The 18,982-nt window shown below is 42.7% G+C and overlaps 1 protein-coding gene across 1 annotated transcript in view; it reads left to right on the forward strand.

Moving 5' to 3' along the window:
* The window catches only part of TRANK1 (tetratricopeptide repeat and ankyrin repeat containing 1), an 82,292-nt gene extending 67,460 nt beyond the window's left edge, over positions 1 to 14,832 (forward strand). The window contains 5 exon segments of the mRNA XM_045005003.1: positions 397 to 542; positions 5,766 to 6,804; positions 6,807 to 8,835; positions 11,368 to 11,469; positions 13,539 to 14,832. Of these exon segments, the coding sequence (XP_044860938.1) occupies positions 397 to 542; positions 5,766 to 6,804; positions 6,807 to 8,835; positions 11,368 to 11,469; positions 13,539 to 13,648 (3,426 nt within the window). The 3' untranslated portion in view covers positions 13,649 to 14,832.
* The last annotated feature ends 4,150 nt before the right edge of the window (positions 14,833 to 18,982 follow it).

The following is an 18,982-nucleotide window of genomic DNA, read 5'->3' on the forward strand; positions in this document are numbered from 1 at the left end:
GGGCAACATCAGCAAAATGTCTCGCAGCCTGTAATCAGATTACCCTGATGGGCCGCAGGTTGCGCACCACAGAGTTCAGCCAATGCAAAGCACTTTTGAAAATCCAATCCTAGTATATATTTTTTACCTTAATTTCCAATTTCTTGACTTTAAAATGTTTCAGTTTTTAAAACAATTCACCATTCTAATGATTATTTTTGATTAATACATTTATCTTTACAAACATAAATCTATTTTAACAATATTATCTGGATGGGAATGGTTATCAATAGAAGGTCATAGGAACTGGCTGCATCCATTTCTCTCTCCATTATATGGATAAAAATATAGTTTTTCTGTTGGTATTCTTCAAATATTTAGAAGATTGCAATATTAATAAGAGTTATTATGGTGCAGATAAAAGATGCTGCGTATTTCTATAAAAGAAGCCAGTGCTACCGAGATGCATCCAGATGTTATGAACGAATCCAGGAGTTTGATCTTGCGCTTAAGATGTGTTGCCATGAGGAACTGTATGAGGAAGCAGCTATTTTAGTGGAAAGGTATGTTCATAAAGAGGATGCTGCAGAGGAAAAAAATCTCTTTTCTTCCTTGTGCTGCTTGAGCATATTTAAAGTAGGTTCTCCACAGATTTTGACAAGGGTTTTAGTTGGTGACATTACTTTTGCACCAAGATCAAATTCATTTGGTTTCTGAGAACTCACGCAAGCTTGAACTGTGATAGAGAACTTGATTTTTTCCCCAGGATTTATTTCATGTCAGCCATGTCAAATCTTCGGTTCTCTGTCTGGACTGGTCTCCTCAACTAGATCCTTAAGGTAGATATCACAGAAAGATTCAAGATAATAACAGATTCATTACCCTTAATTTGGCCTCCTTATGGATATGTGTCTATGATTGCTCACAAAGGGTATGTTTACACAGGGATAAAAGACCTCCACCCTCGCAGGGTCCCAGAATTTCGGCTGCAGCCTGAGCTTGAATGTCTACACGGCAAATTTTCAGCCCCAGCGAGAGCGAGCCCTGTGAGCCCAAGTCAGCTGATCAGGCCAGCTGCAGGTTTTTTATCCCCGTGTAGACATAGTCTTAATGAGAAAATTCAATATTTTGTTTTCTCCTCAATGTTCAGGTCTTTTTTGCTGCACACAATTCAAACTCTGCTCTGAAGACAGAATTATTAATTTCTTCATGGGATTTTTTTTATGCCACTCATCTCTTTAAGTGTCTGAATGCTTCAGAAATATTATGGAATTTAGCTTCACAACATTCCCGTGAGATCAGGAAGTGGTATTTTCCCCATTTTACAGATGGAAAACTGAGGCACAGAGCTTAAGGTCAAAAGCATCCCATTCATATTGAGTTCCAAATCTGAGATGATTGAAACCTTTATTTTTCAGAGTATTTATCATTTTATAGCACTTCATATGTTCAAAGCTCAACTCCCAAAGACTTCAGTTGCAGCTGTGAGTTCTCTTCAGCACTTCTGCAAGTCAGACCCCAGGGTCACAAGTCAGGCACCCAGAAAATGAGGAACACACAACTAGCTACCACCTCTGAAGTTTGGTTTAAGTGATTTGCTAGCATCATGTAGAAACAGTTTAGCTGAGGCAGGGAAAAAATCCAATTCTCCAGGGTAGCATTCAACCGTGGGATCATCCTTTCTCTTCCTGCAGTCTCTTGCATCATTCACTACACACATTCCAGCTTTGCAAGATATGAATCAGGGGTCCTGAAGACAGCAGCCTCCTCCACTATACTACCCTGATTCATTCCCAGAGCAGGACTGTGCACTGAATGACATAGGGATCTTGTGGAAAACATAGTATACAGTCATGTTATTAAAGACTGCATATGCATAAGGAGGCACCAAATTAAGCTTGCACAGGCAACCTTAATTCTTGCTTTTCCTAACTTTTAGTGCTTGACTTTGCAACATTGATGACATTATTTTAACATAGGTTTTTGTGTGCAGTTTTCTAGGTTTTTTTTAAAGCAAACAGAAAAAACAAATTCCATCGTGTGGTATCATATTGATACCACATAGAAGCTTTAGATCCACCACACAGACTTCTGTCAGTTGAGCTAATGGAGTAACTGATAGCAACAGGAGATTTGTCTTTATAGAGGATGACAGAGAGAAATGGAGCACTTTGCTGATGGGTTTCACAGGTATTTGCGGATAGCAGAGGAATGGTGAGATGCATGAAGGCTCTGGAGGGGAGTGTGCTCTACTTGGCACAGACCTTTCCATCCCATTCCTCTAACCTGTCCTTGTCACAGTCCTTTCTTTTCCCCACCCCTGCCTGTCGTCCCAGTCTCATTCTTCTCATTTAGCCATGCCCAGTCGCCGCCACTCAGGCTTCTCATCGCAGTCCCTGTCTCCTTGCCGAGCAAGTTTTGGTCTCACCCCTTCATATTACCAGTCCCAGCCTCCCCCAATTCCCAGTCTCCTTGCCCATCCAGTCCCAGTTCTCCCTTTTCATCCAGTCTGTCTCTCTCCACCACCTTGGCCTCTAGTTACCCATCCCCACTGGCTCCCACTCCCAAATTCTCTCCGTGATCTCCTTGTTTTTATCTCAGGATCCCGCCTCTTTCCCCGGCTCCTCAACAGATCTGAGTCCCTTCACCTCTCCTCACCCCACTGGTTCTCAATCCCAGTCTCTTTCCTCAGCCAGTCCCAGTGTTCTCCCTCACTCCCCCCTGGGCTCCTTATTTGATTTCAGTCTCTTTCCCCCCCCCCCCCCACACACCTGCTGCCTCCCAGTCCTTTTTACCATTTCTCTTCCCAGTCCCAGTCTCTTTGCCTAACCTGTCACAGCCCCTCCCTCCACCTCATACATCATGACTCACAGTGGGGAGGGATAGCTCAGTGGTTTGAGCATTGGCCTGCTAAACCCAGGGTTGTGAGTTCAATCCTTGAGGGGGCCATTTAGGGAACTGGGGTAAAAATCTGTCTGGGGATTGATCCTGCTTTGAGCAAGGGGTTGGACTAGATGACCTTCTGAGGTCCCTTCCAACCCTAATCTTCTATGATTATTCTCCCCTCACCTCCCAACCTCTAGACCAGTCTCTCCCCTTTACCAGGGTCCTTGTCCCTACCACCCTCTCCTCAGCAGGTCTTGCTCTTATTCCTTGTGCATCTGGATAAGACAGTTTTCTCTTCTGTGTTGCCTGAACCCAGCAGGAGGAGTTATTGAGAGCTCAGGGAAGACAGGTTATCTGCTGTCAGTTCAGGCACCCAGTCCCAGCCTGACACAGCCGAGGGCTGCAATTGCAGGGAAAGTCCTGCTCATCCCTGGGCAGGAGCATGCCCAACATGGACAGAATTTTTGGGGAATTTAGCAGCTAAACTTGAAGAAATCGTCTATGCGTGTGTGAACTGCAATTTTTCATAACTTGGTTTATAACTTTTCATGACATGTTCATATCTTGGCCAAATTTAACAGATTTTCACAGGGACAGCAAAAGTCTCATCCCTGCCAAATTTTAAGTCATTGCTCAAAAATATGGCTAAATTCCCTCTAAGCTGCATGGCTGCACAGTGGGCTATCAAGGGTGCCCCGCCCAGCTGGAGAGGTGCCCCGCCCAGCTGGAGCTGCCATGCCTGGGGAGAGGCACCCCTCCCCCAGGTTGGCCCAGGCCAGACCTGCTGCAGCCAGGGAGAGGTGCCCTTCCCCCCCCAGCCCGGCCCAGCCAGAGCTGCTGCAGCCGGGGAGAGGCACCAGCCCAGACCTGCCGGAGCTGCTGTGGCCTGGGAGAGATGCCTCTGCCCCGGCCTCGAGGTGCTGTGGTGAAAGAGGACTGGGGGGAGTCCTCTCTCCCTGCTGCAGCCCCGTGGCAGCCTGTACCCCAGAGCCCTCACCCCCACCCGCACCCATCCCCAGCCCCACCCCAGAGCCTTCAACCCCAGCTGGAGCCCCCACACCCTAACTCTCTGATCCAGCCCTGAGCCTCCTCCCACACTCCGAACCCCTCGGCCCCACCCCCGCCACACATCACCTCCATATTGGTGCACATAACAAAATTCATTCTGCACATGGATGTAAAAAATTAGAGGGAACACTGATGGTGGGGATACTAGACCTTTTTTTAAAAAAAAAAATGTTTTCCGGGATGTTTTAACATAGACAAAACACATTATTTTTCTCCAGCTTTGCTCTTGGAAATGATTGAACCTTTTTGGCTGAAATTTTCAAATACAATTCTACCTGAATCAGATACCCAGCATGAAAAGTTTCGGCCCAAATGATTAAAGTTTGGCGGAATTATGAGCAACTGAAAACAGGGTCTTACGATGGGAAGTATTGGGCAACCTTCATGGATACATAGATAGCAAGGCCGGAAGGTACTATCGAGATTACTTAGTCTGATCTCCTGTATAACACAGGCCATGGAATTCCTCCAAAATAGTTAGTGGAGCATATCTTTTAGAAAAACATCCCATCTAAAAAGTGCTAGTGATGGACCTTAATAATACGCAGTGCTGCCTGCCCCACCTAGAACCATAGGGTTAGAAGGGACTTTAAGGGCCATCTAGTTTAGCCCCCTACCAAGATGCAAAATTTGTTGTGTCTAAATCATCCAAAATAGATTGCTATCCAGCCTCCTTTTGAAATCCTCCAGTGAGGGAGCTTCCACAGTTTTAATTCAACAATTTAAAACTTCACCGTAAAGTATGTATGTTCCTCAAACAGCATAGTTAATGTTCATATTCTGTATGACATAGCATGAAATCTTATGGTATATAATGTGGTAATTTGGAAAATAACACTTATTACCACTGTACTTGGGAAGTTTTTGGGTTTTTTTTTTAAAAGAATAGCATTTACCAAATGTATAGAAATAGTTTGATTCAAAATTGGAAGTCTTAAAATTATCTTTAACATCTAATGTGTTATTTTAAATCAACCTTGCAAAATCATTTATGCAAATGTATCATCCCAGGCACAAAATCTACTCCTTCACTCTTACCATGAAAAAAATGATAATGAAAAGCTAATGATGACTTACTCACCTGTCAAAAAACATTACTTTGCCCTCGGTGAGTGGGCGAGAAGACTATTGCAAGGTTGAAGTTTGGCTATGAAACAAGTTTACTAATTTATTGACATCATATAACAGTAATTAACCATTAGCTGAATGTCAGAACTAATGTTGAAAAAGGTATCTTGATCTACCACTCAGAAGCAACAAATGGGAGAAAGATTTATATTATATACAGTACTATGGTGCACATGTATTCTGTTAATCATAAAGTGATCAGGGATTGATGTAAGCTTTTGTTTGGATTTACCAAGTTTGACCCTGAAGAATGATATTTGATAATGTGAGGGCCTTAGTCTCAAAATTCTGACTGTTCATGTAGCAGATTCATAAGTATCATGTATCTTAATAGGAGTTCATACCGCTGTGTTTTTAATGACTTTAATTTCACTTTCATCATCATTTTAAAGCAGTTTGTAGCAAGACCCACTGATGTTCTGAGCTTCTAATCTGATTCCTGATTGAAATTTTAGTGGTTTTAATTCAGACAGCTTTAAATTGTAATGAAATGATTTGTAGATCTTTTAAAATACTGGGATAATTTTTCATATCTCTGAGACCTCTCATCATTATGCACAACATTTAAAGTGCGTTGGGAGAAGACCTGACTAGCACAGAGTTATTACCTTGCTGGAGATTGTGTGATCTTTTAAAAAATGCTAGATTGTGTCTGTTTTATTCATATATGGTAGTAACGTGACATGGATGTATCTTTATTCCAGATATGAAGAGATACTAAGGATGAAAAGACAACCAGTTTCCAAACTCTCATACTCTGCAAACCAGTTTTATTTGGAAGCAGCTGCAAAATACTTGCGTGAAAACAAAACCAAGGAAATGATGGCAGTCCTCTCCAGACTTGACACTGAGGACCAGCTTGTATTCTTGAAATCACGCAAATGCTTGGCCCAAGCAGCAGACCTGTTGAAGAGGGAGGGTCGAGAGGAAGAGGCTGCTATGCTGATGAAACAGCATGGGTTTGTGTTGGAAGCAGCCAAGCTCACTACCAGAAAGGAATTTCGAGCATCATGTCTGCTTGCTGCGATCCGTTTTAGCGTAACTGGCTGTTCAGAATTGGAAAACAGAGACACCATCCTGGAAGAAGCCTTAGAGCTTTGTAAGCAAACAAATCAAAAATCCAGCATTGCTGAGGCAACTTTTCTGCAGGGAGTTCTAAAGAAAGATTTTAGAAAGCTCGAAGAGGCCTTCTACAAATTCTCGCCTTTGAATCATTATGCTGGTGTGGTGGAAGCGCTCTTTGAATCAACCCACTGCGAACCAAAAAGCCAGGACATCTTTGTTCTGGCACCTTGTGGTTTAGAGGCCCTTCTAAATCTGGTCAGAGCTCTCCAAAAAGCAACCACCAATGCTGAGAAAGAAATGGTCAGGTCATGTTTTGATTATTTTGGGATTTTGCCAATAGATGGCAATGTTTGCCAGGTGTCTCAAAATGAAGCTGGACATATTCTCCAATTCTTGCCCGATAATCCTAGTCTGAAAGAGAAGAAAGCTAAAGATCACTTCTTTGTAGGCATGGAAGAGGTAAAGTCTGCACTGAATAAGCACTTTTTAAGCAGGCTGTGTTCAATTACATGCAGTATACTTGAGCAGAGTTACCCTGATATTTGCATGAAGTTCATTGCTGGCTTGAAGTGTGAGGATAAAACCTGTAAAGATTTCCATAGACCTTTGTTGCGCCATGAGGCAAAATCTATACTTCAGTGTAAAATACATCTGGCAGCAATAAATGGACTATTGTTACACAGGCCAAGAGAGTATTCCCAAAAGAGCTGTTGCATGAATTTAATGACATTGATGAAATTTTGACTGCGGATAAGTATGCATTATGCAAATCCCTATTAGATTTTGTTTTCCCTAAACATTTTCATCTGAGAGTGGTGTCTGAAAACCCAAAGGCATGCAAAGATATCTTGGGACTCAATCAGTTTTCTAAACCCTGTAGGATGGTGCTGAAGGAGTACATCATAGTTCAGTTTAAAAGTGAAAATGCCATAAATAGAAGAGAATCAACTGACTTGTGGCTCAGGGCAATGCAAGTTTTCATCTTGTCTTCCAGTTATCCTGAAGAATTTGAGAGGCTCCTTGTTAAGGAGGAAGATGATTATAACAAAGAACTGACGTTATTAGAAGCTAAAAAATATGAAAAGGAGGATAGAGGCAGAGGAGGAAGACCCAAAGGGATAGATGGCAGATATGGCATGTTGATACCTGATAAGTATTCTGGAAATGCAGAAAACACACACTTGTGTTTCATTCGACTTCTTGAAAATTCGCTAGAGCGGCTCTATGTTTACAGAAACCCAGAAGACTGTAAGTGGATGTTTTTCCGTTTTATGAATGTCTTGGTGAAGAAATGCATTGAACCTCTGATTCCTAGCATAGGAAATACAGTGATGTTGCTGGAATTCCAGTATATTCTCTGTTGTGCCGTCCTGATGCGCCTCTGCAAGAACATTACTCTGTGTCTTCCGAAAAGTTACATCGCTCTCTTTCATTACTGGGAGTTTTTGTTCAGAAAAAAAGACCAGAAGAAAGAGATTAGAGACATCTTTTCCATTATACAGGAGTACAAACCAAAGGACACAAATGAGGCTCTGAAGGAGTTCAAATTTCATCTCCTTTATGTTGCAAAAGTTTTGTGCGGCGCTAAAAACAGTAATTTCAATGTTCTTCTTGATGCTTTCGGGGACACCGATTGCATTACGTCAGGGGAAGCAGAGCGTACAATGGTGCTATGCTTAGTGATGTTAGTGAATGCAAATCAAGTGCATAGTCCTAGATGTAAATCCCTTTTATATGAACACTTTCCTGAAATCAAGGCAAAGTTGATGAATATGAAAAAAGATTATCCATCCAAAGTGCCAGAAAGATTGGTTAAAATTGTGGAACGAGTGAATGATGCCGTAAATGTGAGGAAAATAGCAGAAGGCCTGCAGGAGCTGCTGATTGAACGAGATGAGGAGTACTTAGCGGACTGCCACTGGAAGTGGGACACTATGTATGCCAAAGGAGCAAGTATACGGGGCATCTTTTATGAGCAAGTAAACCTAGACAGATTTGAGTCATATTTGGATCCTTTGGAATATTTTGAGGAACCAGAAACAGAACTCGAAAGGGATCTCTATGTAGAAGAGAGAGAGGATCCCCTAACAGCCATAGCATCCATAAAGCAGCAGAAACAACAGCAGAAAGCTCATGCTAAGCGGAAATTGTGGCGTTTGTTTCTTTTAGCCTATTATTGCATAAAATGGAAGAGGAACTCGTGTTCAAAAGCAGATCCCAGTGGGATGGAAATGAAAGAATTGGTATCAGGAATCTTTAAAAAAGCAGATACTGACCGAACGCAATGTGACCTCTGTGGAGTCAAATTTATCCAGGGTCCTGAAAACTACTTTAACCAGACAGAAGACTTTGAGAGAGAAACTTCTGAAGCTGTGACACCAAGAGAGACTGATCAGGGAGAAAAGGAGAGCATGAAAAGGAGTGAAACTGTTGTGGCGAGTGAGACTTATGTGAAGCACATATACCTGGATGAGCATAGAAATAAATACACTGCCTACCAGAATTATTTTGAATTTTTCAAAAGAAATGTGGATCCAAAATTACGTGACGGGTTAGATGTAGTGGACACAATTGAACAAAATACCTGGCTCACAAGACACTTGATATTTAAAGAACATTCCAATGTGGTGCAAAAAAAAATTCAAGAGAACATTAAGAAGATTTCTGATATAGTAGAGGACATCTATAAGAGAAAGGCTTGGGCTGATGGTAAGAATTTTTTTTTTGTTGTGTTGCCATCTCATCATTGCTTATAGCTTGTATGGCCTTGTATTTTAGGTTCCTCCAACACTAGAATGTTGTGACAGATCACTGAGGAAAATGTGTTTCTCAATGATATGAGATAAGTATGGGACTGTCTCTAAATATTTTTGTGCAGCGGTAATAATATAGGCCCTGATTTCTCCTTTTACTTATTCTGATTTTCAGTGGAAGTACTCCTGATTTATCCTAGTGCAAGTGAATGGAGAATCAGGCCCCTATTGTTAAAGTCTGCTTGTAAAGAAAGATCTACACTGCCTCTCAGTTTTTGCCAAATGAAACGAGTTAAAATTAAGGATGCTACTGACAGTCATATTTTATTTATATAAATTTTATATTTAATGAACACACAGAAGAGTATTTAAATAATACAATCAGCAGATAGAATGAGTATTTCTAATAGGGTCTCAAGTTCAGCTCTTTGTTAAAGTCGTTTTTTTAGTATTTTAGATACATGATTAGGTGCTGCTGTCATGCTTCTGTGGCAGTTTCTAACTTGTCTGAAGTGTACTTCTAGAAACACCTCTAACGTTATGTCTACACTAAGAAGTTTTAGGAATTTTTCAGTTCTTGGTATGGCAGCTCCACTAGTGCTAGCAAGATGGAAGCACTGGTGTTAGGGTAGGGTCAAGATTAGACTGTGCAGTGAGTAAGAACACCTGCAGTTAGTCTACACTTGTACCCCCAACACTGCTAGCACTGTGCTAGCTACACTGATGCTAGACCGATGGTGGGAGCATTACTAAAGATCCTCAGTGCGGACAAGGCAAAAAAGCAATGCTAACAGTGACTGAACAGGAGTTGTATTAAATTTTATATCTTAGGAAATAAATATGTTGATACAAATATTATTTCATATTTGTTTACCATATATTTGATGTTTTGCACTGTCTCTGGCAAGGAAAAATTAAATAGTAATGAGTGGGTGGATGATCTAGGAACAGAATAGAATGGACCAACTGCTCCTAGAAAAACACTAGCACCTTAAACCAAAACCCTGCAATTAACTCTAGACCAGCCTTCAAAAGTGTCATGGCAGTTTATCAACTGTGGCATAACATCCACTTGTCTAAGGTGACTTATAATGACAAAACTAACGATATTTCATTCACCCATCCAAAAAAACCCTACTTCTTGTGATGAATAGAATTTTGCAAGACTGTCATTCATAAGCCTGTGTTCACCAGTGTGTTACATAAGTCTTATGTTACTCCTCTCATGGGAATGTTACACTATTTGGAAAATTTCTATATACAGACAAAGATGTAAAGTGCATAAAGTCAGTTTATTACACATGCTGTAGGCTTGCCTATCTGTGACCTTATATTGGTGAAAGTTGCTGATTTTTATCTAGAACAAACCATATTCACATTGCACGGTTTAAGTTTTTTTTACACTTACTAGATATTAAAATAAATATAAAATAAAATTAATATACACAGTCTTAGCAGTAGCAGAGAGATGTATTGCTGTGTGCACTGGAAATACAAACATCTCTCACTGCTGCAGATTTTGGCTGACAGATGTCAAAGCATTTTTCCCCTGCGGGAAAGCATCATACAGAACCGCGGGAAAGCTGAAGATTTCACTTTAATTTGAGAGTCCTTTATTTCAAGTACAAAAATCTTGGTTAGTTAACAGACCCTGACATGTTTTGACTTCTGTTTTAACATAATTAAGTAGTAGGCCACATCGTCAGCTAGCGTAAGTCAGCATAGCTCCACTGAAGTCAACACAGCTGTTTCTTTGGGAACTGTAGCAAACCTATTATCGATTATTTGTCTAAGAAGTCATCTTGCCAGCTAGAGTACTTCTGTTCAATACAAATTCTGATTATTATTGTAATTCTAATTATTCACATACCTAATTTGTTAATGGTAGATTTAGCTGCAAGATCTCAGTACCTGTTATCTTTGTTTTTCCATCCTGGAGGGAACGTTACGTACAAGTTTTTATATTTTGCTTCTGAAGTTGTTTTGTTTTTTTCTTTGAAAGTGTTTTTGTTAAGTCTGTAATATTACAGTTCATTATACAAATGCAACAATACATTTGTAGTGTATTGTGCATGAACCTGTAGAGTTTAAGGGGATTGAGGAGAGAATTCAAGGAATTTTCTCATTTGCGCCCTGCACAGAGCTAGCCATAATGTTGATGGGGAGTTCAGGCTGTGCATGGCCTTGCTTAAAGGGACAGGGTGAGGGTGTGGCTGTGATCCTCCCCCCCTGTCTGGCAAAGTTGATTGATGCGGAGAGGAGTGCATGCTCTATCCTGTTCCATGGTGGTATCTCTCCCCCACAGCATGTACTTCTGGAAGCCCCCAGGAAGAATTCTTGTTGATTCAGACAAAATCCTTCCTAGAGTTTTCAGTGCAGCATGGTCCTATAACACCTTTCCTTTAGTGTGGGCTGTCTCTCTAAGTCACTATCCAGCCCTCAGATAATAAGCACGATCTTAGTATGTTTAACAATTTATCTATTTCAGCTGAAGAAATAATGGCCAAGCCTGTTAACAGTTTATCTGTTTATCTTGGTGATGCTCGTAAGTGGCTGAAGAACACCGAGTCACATATGGTAAAGGAGGAAGGTATGTCGTCAAATTATGCAAGTCTCCATATCCACAGAAATTATGTGGTTCTATTTTAATTTGGAGATACTCGCCTTCTAGGTTTTATCAAGGCCCCTACCATTATTGCATAGCCAAAGTGGACTGAGTAGGCTGTGTATGCAGGTAGCGGTGGGTCAGGTGCGCTGTTGAGAATAGAACAAATAACTATTAAAAGGGGGGAAATGGAACCTTCTTCACCAAACACTAGGGAATTTGTTTCTCAGAACTGTACAGCATCAGTACGTTTTTGGACTGGTATCTATATAACCCCAAGTTCTTAGGTCAGTGGTTTCTAATAGGAGTGATTGTTCTTACATGTTCTCTTTTCATCTGGGTACAGGACAGAAGAAAGACAAGTCAAAGGGAAACAAAAAGATCCCTACATGTAAAATACTCTTTCTATAAGACATAGTCATTTGCATATGTACCTTAATCCATCACAATACTTAAGCATAAGCTTAATGTTAAGCATGGGAGTAGTTCTACTAACTTTCTTGGGAGTATTTTGGTGCTTAAAATTAAGCATGTACCTAAGAGTTGGATTAGGGCAATAATAATTACTGTATGTTGAGAAAGGAGGGAATGTCATGTTTTTCTAATCTAAAGCTGTGGTTTTAGACCAGTGATTTTGATCACCATTACATATCCTCTGACAATACAAAGAAAGAGATCATTAAAACATAGTATGAGTGAGCTCTTAGTTCTACAAACAGCATTAAAGCTTTATTCCTGTTCTCTTTTGAAGTCAATGGGGAACTGCTTACTGACTCCAGTGGTAGCAGAATCAGATCCTGAGTGTCTGTCCACCATTAGCAGGAGGAATCCAAGGGAAAAATAAGTACTTTGACACACAGATTAGCCATTAAGACATGCTCTTCTGTTCACATCAAAACTTAATAGAGGAAAAATACTTTATTAAAAAGAAGTCATGATCATGAATAAAATTACGTCTTCAATGCAAGAGGCAGGGCCGGTGCAACCATTTAGGCAAACTAGGCGGATGCCTAGGGCGCCTAGTGGTTGGGGGCGCCTAAAAGCCCACTCAGGCAAGGAGGTGGAGTGTAGGTGAGCTGGGGCGGGGGGTGCGGGGAGGGCCGCCCACAGTAACGGGGGGGGGGGCGCACAGGGGAAACCACTCCTCGCCCCAGTTCACCTCCACTCTGCCTCCTCCGCTGAGCACACAGCCCCCGCTCTAAGTCTCCTCCAATTGGTGCTGCAAGCCTGGGAGGGGAGGAGAATTAGAGCGACGCCAGTGTACTAAGCGGAGCCGAGGTGAGCTGGGGCGGGCTCCCCAGGCAGGGTTAGCTGCCGCGGGGGGTGGGGGGTGCGGTGTCTCCCCGGGTGAGGCTAGCTGCAGGGGGGGGTAGCTGCTGCAGGGGCGGGCTCCCCGGGGTGGCGGGCTCCCCGGGTAGGGGGCTCGGTTAGCTGCTGCGGGGGGCGGGGTTAGTGGGGGTGGGGGCGCAAGGTGGAAGTTTCGCCTAGGGCGCGAAACTTCCTTGCACCGGCCCTGGCATGAGGTATATCAAAGCAACAGAGACTAATGTTCATACAAAAAAAATGACTTGTTCATTGTTTGAAGCTAATGAGTCTACTCAAGAAAGGTAATTATTTTAACACTTAGGTTTAAGATGCCTTTGTTCTTAATTTTGCTATCATAAAATGTAAATATGCAAGAGGAACCTGCTAAGAAACTATTGCTGCTAGGAAAGCTTTCAGAGAATCTTTGCCTCTCCCCCAATATTTAGCTTTAATAGTGGTATTTCATTAAACTTGATTTTATTTATTTGGTTGTAAAATTTTGTATTACATAAGATTGGTTCATTGGTTCACCAATTCATCCTTATTCAGCAACACACTTTAGCACATGCTTAAGTCTTCTTGAAGTCAGTTGGTCTTACGCACAAGTTCCATACCGCCTTGTGCTTAAGTGCCTTGTTGAATTGGGGCCTGAATAGGAAATGACCATAGCATGTGTTTGGTCGTGCGTTTAGGAAAAGAAAGTTTCAATCTTATACCCTTTTGAACAATTTGTTGTTTTTTTTAAATAGATTTTGCAGATGACAAAGACTTTGAAAATGAAGAAGAGGATGAAATGGCAGCCTTTGAAGAATTAATCCCTAAAAAGTCTTCAAGAAAAAAAGGAAAACGTAGAAAATAATAATTTGAAAAATATGCAGATGGCTATCCCACCCTGTACCTCTGTAATTTAGGAATAAAACTGTTAAAGGCTTTAAGAGAAAAAATATAAGGGGATAGGGACAGCAAGGGGGAAAATGTGAAAAATACCAGCAAAGATTTTTTACTTTTGATTGTTTTTAATCATTTATTGTCGGGGAACAGTGACCTACCTGCTTGTAGTTATTTATAAATTTATGTATTTTAAAAATTAAACTGTGACAGGACAAACTTCAGGCAGAACCAAATGGGCAACTCAGAAGTGACAAATGCCAGCATGTAACTTAGGTCATGTCTACACTAGCAAGCTCACAGTGGCACCAATGCAGCTGTAAAATCGCTCATGTAGCCACTCTGTGCCGAGGGTGAGAGCTCTCCTGTCAGCATAATTAAACCACCTCCAAAGAGCGGCAGTAGCTATGTGGGTGGGAGAGCGTCTCCCACCGACGTACAGCTGTCCACACTGGCGTTTCTGTCAGTGTAACTTACGTTGCTCAGAGGGGTGTTCTGTTTTGTTTTCCACATTTCTGAGTGACATAAGTTATACCGGCAAAAGTGCTAGTGTAGACATAGCCTTACTAATTTGAAATGAGCCAGTGGAAAGAATAGCACTTTTCTGCCTCTACTCAGGGGTGTTTCCCCACCTATTCCTTTTCCTGCTTTTAATTTGCATCTTTGCCATCCTGCTGAGCTGGAACACTCATGGGGAGGAAGATGATTTCTGATTTTTTTTTTCTTGGAGGATTTTAATATCTTTTTTGGACTGTCAAAGACAGCTTGTCCCTGGAGGACAGAGTTTCAAATAGCCATTGTGAGCTAGCCAGCTACTGAGCGCTCCCATGTTTGGAGGAACTTAAATCTCCTTGGGGGAACTTGCAATATCTCTTCTATTAATTCCAGAGTCAGGAATGGTGAGTACAGAGAGTTCTAAACACATTCGTATGCGTGTTCTATCACCATTGAATACAGCTCTAGTTAGATATGGATAAGAAGTCTTTTTTTCCTATTTGTTCTTGATTTGATTATGCTCTGTACATATCAAAAAATCTGATGATTCTTTAAAGTTAAAGATTGTTTATACATTTTACTTATTTTATAGATTTGACTTGCCAAAAAAAAATCTTTACATGTAGTACATTTTATAAAGCCAACAAGATTGATATTGTAGCCTGATGTTGTCGTTTTTTTTAATTGCTGTGGGGGCCATATAGGACTGCTCACATGCAAAAGAGCTGCGGGATTTGGGACAAAGTATAGGATGTGTAATGATGCTCACCAGCACTGCGATTTCTGGCAGTTCACATCTCTTATTATCTATTCTTCAGATGTTTTTTGTATTTTTAATGATGACGTGTTCCTGTGTGGCTGGGATATTTAGTTTTGAAAAGGTCGCTATTTTGTTTTCACATATCAAATTGTTTTAGTAGTTACCAGACACGTCAAGAGAAATTTGGGGCCCTGATACATAGTGTTCGTGAACCGTCTCCCATTTCACTTTGTTTACATAGACATTAGACTTTTTTGGGGGGTGGGTACTGACCTCAGGGGCTCTGGTACAGTTGTCCCTCTATTTTTCCCATCACCCACCCTGGTAGCTACCTAAGCATTTTCCTCTGGGCCCCTGGGCCCATTGCTTTGGAAATTGGATGCATTGCACTGATAAAAGCAAAACATCAGCGTGGACCTGTGCAATATGGGCAGCAATAATAGCCATCTATCAAGTACCAACCACCCAACCATCACAAGAAGAAAAATGTATTATGCAATTCCATTTTCAATGTGCTCTATGAAATGAGTGGATCGGTCTCAGTTTGATTTTTCTCGAGGTGGTGTCCACATCCCATCAGACACGATCACAGTTGGCAACTTGGGAATGGTCATGAAAACTGATCTACTCGCTCTGTTCCAAGCGTGGTACATCCAGGCTGGGGTGAAGGTGCCGTAGCGGTGGAGTTGGGAGAAAACCTATCTGTCGTTGCCCATACTCTGTGTGCTCTTTCTTTAGCTTCCAGGGCTGTATATCTAGGGCACGTTCACAGCTAGTAACCTTAAAAGGTGTGTGTTGTTTTCTTCTTAGCTCCCCCATCCCTGCCAAACAAACAGGGGATTAACATTTTAAAGCCTATATTCCTGTAATATTAAAGTCAAGTGTTTAAATAATCTTGAGTCAAAGAATAAAAAGGTAAGATTCTCTAACTTTCTTGGCTATCTTGCACATATTGCATGTTGAAATTTCAGTCAGTTAATTTTTAAAAAATGTGTATCTTAAGATTTTGGGTTTTGTTGTTAATTGTAAGCTATAAATATACAGGAGGGTCATGCAAACATTACTCCAAGAACTTAACTGTTGAGTTTCCTGACTTGAGTGTTTAAATTCTGGACTTTATTGTTAGGGAAACAGTTTTTGTATTTTAATTACATTTCATATTTGAAAAGCCCTTCACATTTATATTTAAGTTATTATATATATATATATATATATACTGGCCTTCACTTTAGTGAAAAAGTCAGACATTTAGGTGTGTTTTCCCATAAAAAGCATTTAAAAAACAAATGAAATTACTGTAACAGACCAAAAAGTTGAAACAGATATAACAAAAGCAAAAACTTAAGCTTAAAAGCCAAATCATAGTACACTTGTACAGGGACTTTAGATTCCTTGTGTGGATCCATCTATGCAAAGGAAAGTGCAAATGAATCCATACAAAAAGTCTGACTCCAGTTTTGGATTAGAGTTGCTGGATGGAACCTGTCTCAGCAATGAGCCGAATTCAAACAGCTCCCTAAAGTCTCTGAAGTTCACATTCAGATTTCCAACCCCCACCCCTTCAAATTCAGGAGTGTCTGGATCCAGAGTTTGGCTCTACTCAAATAGAGACAGGAAATCTGGGTCTGAAGATCAAATCTCGGTGCTTGGCTTGAGCCTCTTTTTGGCGTACATAAATTCTTGCCCTCCCCCGGGCCATTCTCTTTGAATAAAAAGCCCTCTGTTCATGAACCCTATCCTAATGTATGATTAATGCAATGAAGTTACAGTTCATCCAAATCTCTCCCGGTTTATTTGATGATTTAGTGTAATGTTCTTGCCTCTCAGGGCCCAGTGTGTCCCCTTCAGCGGTGGAGAATCAGTGCTTATGGCTGGTTAGTCTCTCAGCAGTTCTGGCTTGCGGCTGTGCAACTGAGCAGATTAACCATCTGTAGCTCAGGTGTAGCTGAGCAAATCAACAGTCAGTGGTTCAGGTCTTCTGGCCTAAGGGTTAGCACTCATCCAGCCCTGAGTGCGGAGCCAGGGATAGGGGGATTTGGGTCCACCCTGCCAGGTGGATCTGTTCACGTCTCAACAGAACTGGCAATGCCCCTGGTTCTGCGCAGGGGTGGCGTGGGGACGGGCGCTATCTCCGATGCCTTCTCGTGTCCTCGTCAGGCAGGCTCCTCTACGCCTTTCCCCCATTCCCTCTAATCAGCAGGGTCCTGGAAAAGATAAAGTTGGACATGGCCCGGGTCCTCCTAATTGCCCCGGCGTGGCCCAGGCAGTACTGGCACAAGACCGTCATGAGCCTGGCGGTAGCTCTGCCGTGGTGGTTACCGCTCCGCCCAGACCTGCTCTCACAGGATCAGGGCCGCCTCCTCCACCCCAACCTGGCAGCACTCCATCTCACGGCATGGCTGCTCAGTGGTTAGGGGGAGAAGAGAGGGTGTGCTCAGAACAGGTTCAGTGCATCCTCTGAAAGTAGATGGCCCTCCACTCGCCGCGCTTATTTGGCTAAGTGGTCACAATTCTCTAAGTGGGCGACGGACCAGGGTGTCTCCCCAGTGTCCACCCCTATCCAGCTTGTCCTTGATTACCTCCTCCACCTGAGGGCCCAGGGCCTGGCGCCCTCATTGGTCAAGGTGCACCTGGCGGCCATATCGGCCTTCCATCTGCCAATCCAAGGACACACAGTGTTCTCTCACGCTATGACTGGCCAGTTCCTTAAAGGTCTGGAACACCTCTTCCTGTACTCTAAACTCCTAGTTCCACAGTAGGACTTAAACCTGGTCTTAACTTATCTCATGGAGCCCCCATTTGAGCCGTTGGCCACATGCTCCTGGTCTCACCTTTTGTGGAAGGTGGCGTTTCTGGTTGCTATCACGTCGGCTAGATGAGTCTCGGAACTCAGAGCCCTGACTGCTGAACCCCAGTACACGGTTTTTCACAATGACAAGGTCCAGCTCCGCCCACACTTCACGTTCCTCCCAAAGGTGGTCTCTGCATACCACATGAGTCAGGACATTTTTCTACCGGTCCTCTGCCCCAAGCCTCACGCATCCAGTGAGGAACGCCGCTTCCGCACCCTGGATGTGAGATGGGCTTTGGCTTTCTATCTCGAGCGGACTAAGCCATTCAGAAAGTCCTCGCAACTGTTTGTCGCCTCAGTTGAGTGTGCGAAGGGCCAGCCGATCTCCACCCAGAGGCTTTCCAATTGGATCACTTCGTGCATCCAGTCCTGTTATGAGCTGGTGGGCATTCCCCCGCCTTCCGTTGTGAGGACACACTCGACCCGGGCGCAGGCCTCATTGGCTGCCTTGGTGGCCCATGTCCCCATCCAGGACACTCGTAGGGCTGCCATGTGGTCTTCAGTTCACATTCACCTCGCATTATGCGATCATCTCCCAAACCAGGGATGACGCCGGGTTCGGCAGGGTTGTGCGCCGTCCTGGGAACTTGTGAACTCTTACCCACCTCCAACAGATATACCTTGGAATCACCTACTGTGGAATGCACATGAGCAATCACTCAAAGAAGAAAAGACAGTTACCTTTTCCATAACTGGTGTTCTTCGAGATGTTGCTCATGTCTATTCCACATCCCACCCTCCTCCCCTCGGTCGGAGTTGTCTGGCAAGAAGGAACTGAGGGTGGGGGGAACACACAGCTCCCCTTATACTGCGCCAGGCAGGCGCCACTCCAGGGGTTGCAGGGGGTACTCCCGCCCCTCCCCCCCCCCCGGGTACTGCTAGAGTAAAAACTTCTGGCACTGGTGCACAGGGCGAGCACACACACCTACTGTGGAATAGACATAAGTAACACATCTCGAAGAACATCAGTTACGGAAAAGGTAACTGTTTTTTCTCAAACTTTTGTATTGGTGACCCCTTTCACACAGCAAGTCTCTGAGTGCCACCATTCCCCCCCCCTTATAAATTCAAAATAAACTTTTTTAAATATTTAACACTATCATAAATGCTGGAGGAGAAGTGGAGTTTGGGATGGAGGTTGACAGTTCGTCACCCTCCCATAATAACCCCATGACCTCTTAAGGGGTCATGACCCCCAG

The sequence above is a fragment of the Mauremys mutica genome, chromosome 2, assembly GCF_020497125.1.
Source record: "Mauremys mutica isolate MM-2020 ecotype Southern chromosome 2, ASM2049712v1, whole genome shotgun sequence".
Taxonomy (NCBI): Eukaryota; Metazoa; Chordata; order Testudines; family Geoemydidae; genus Mauremys; species Mauremys mutica.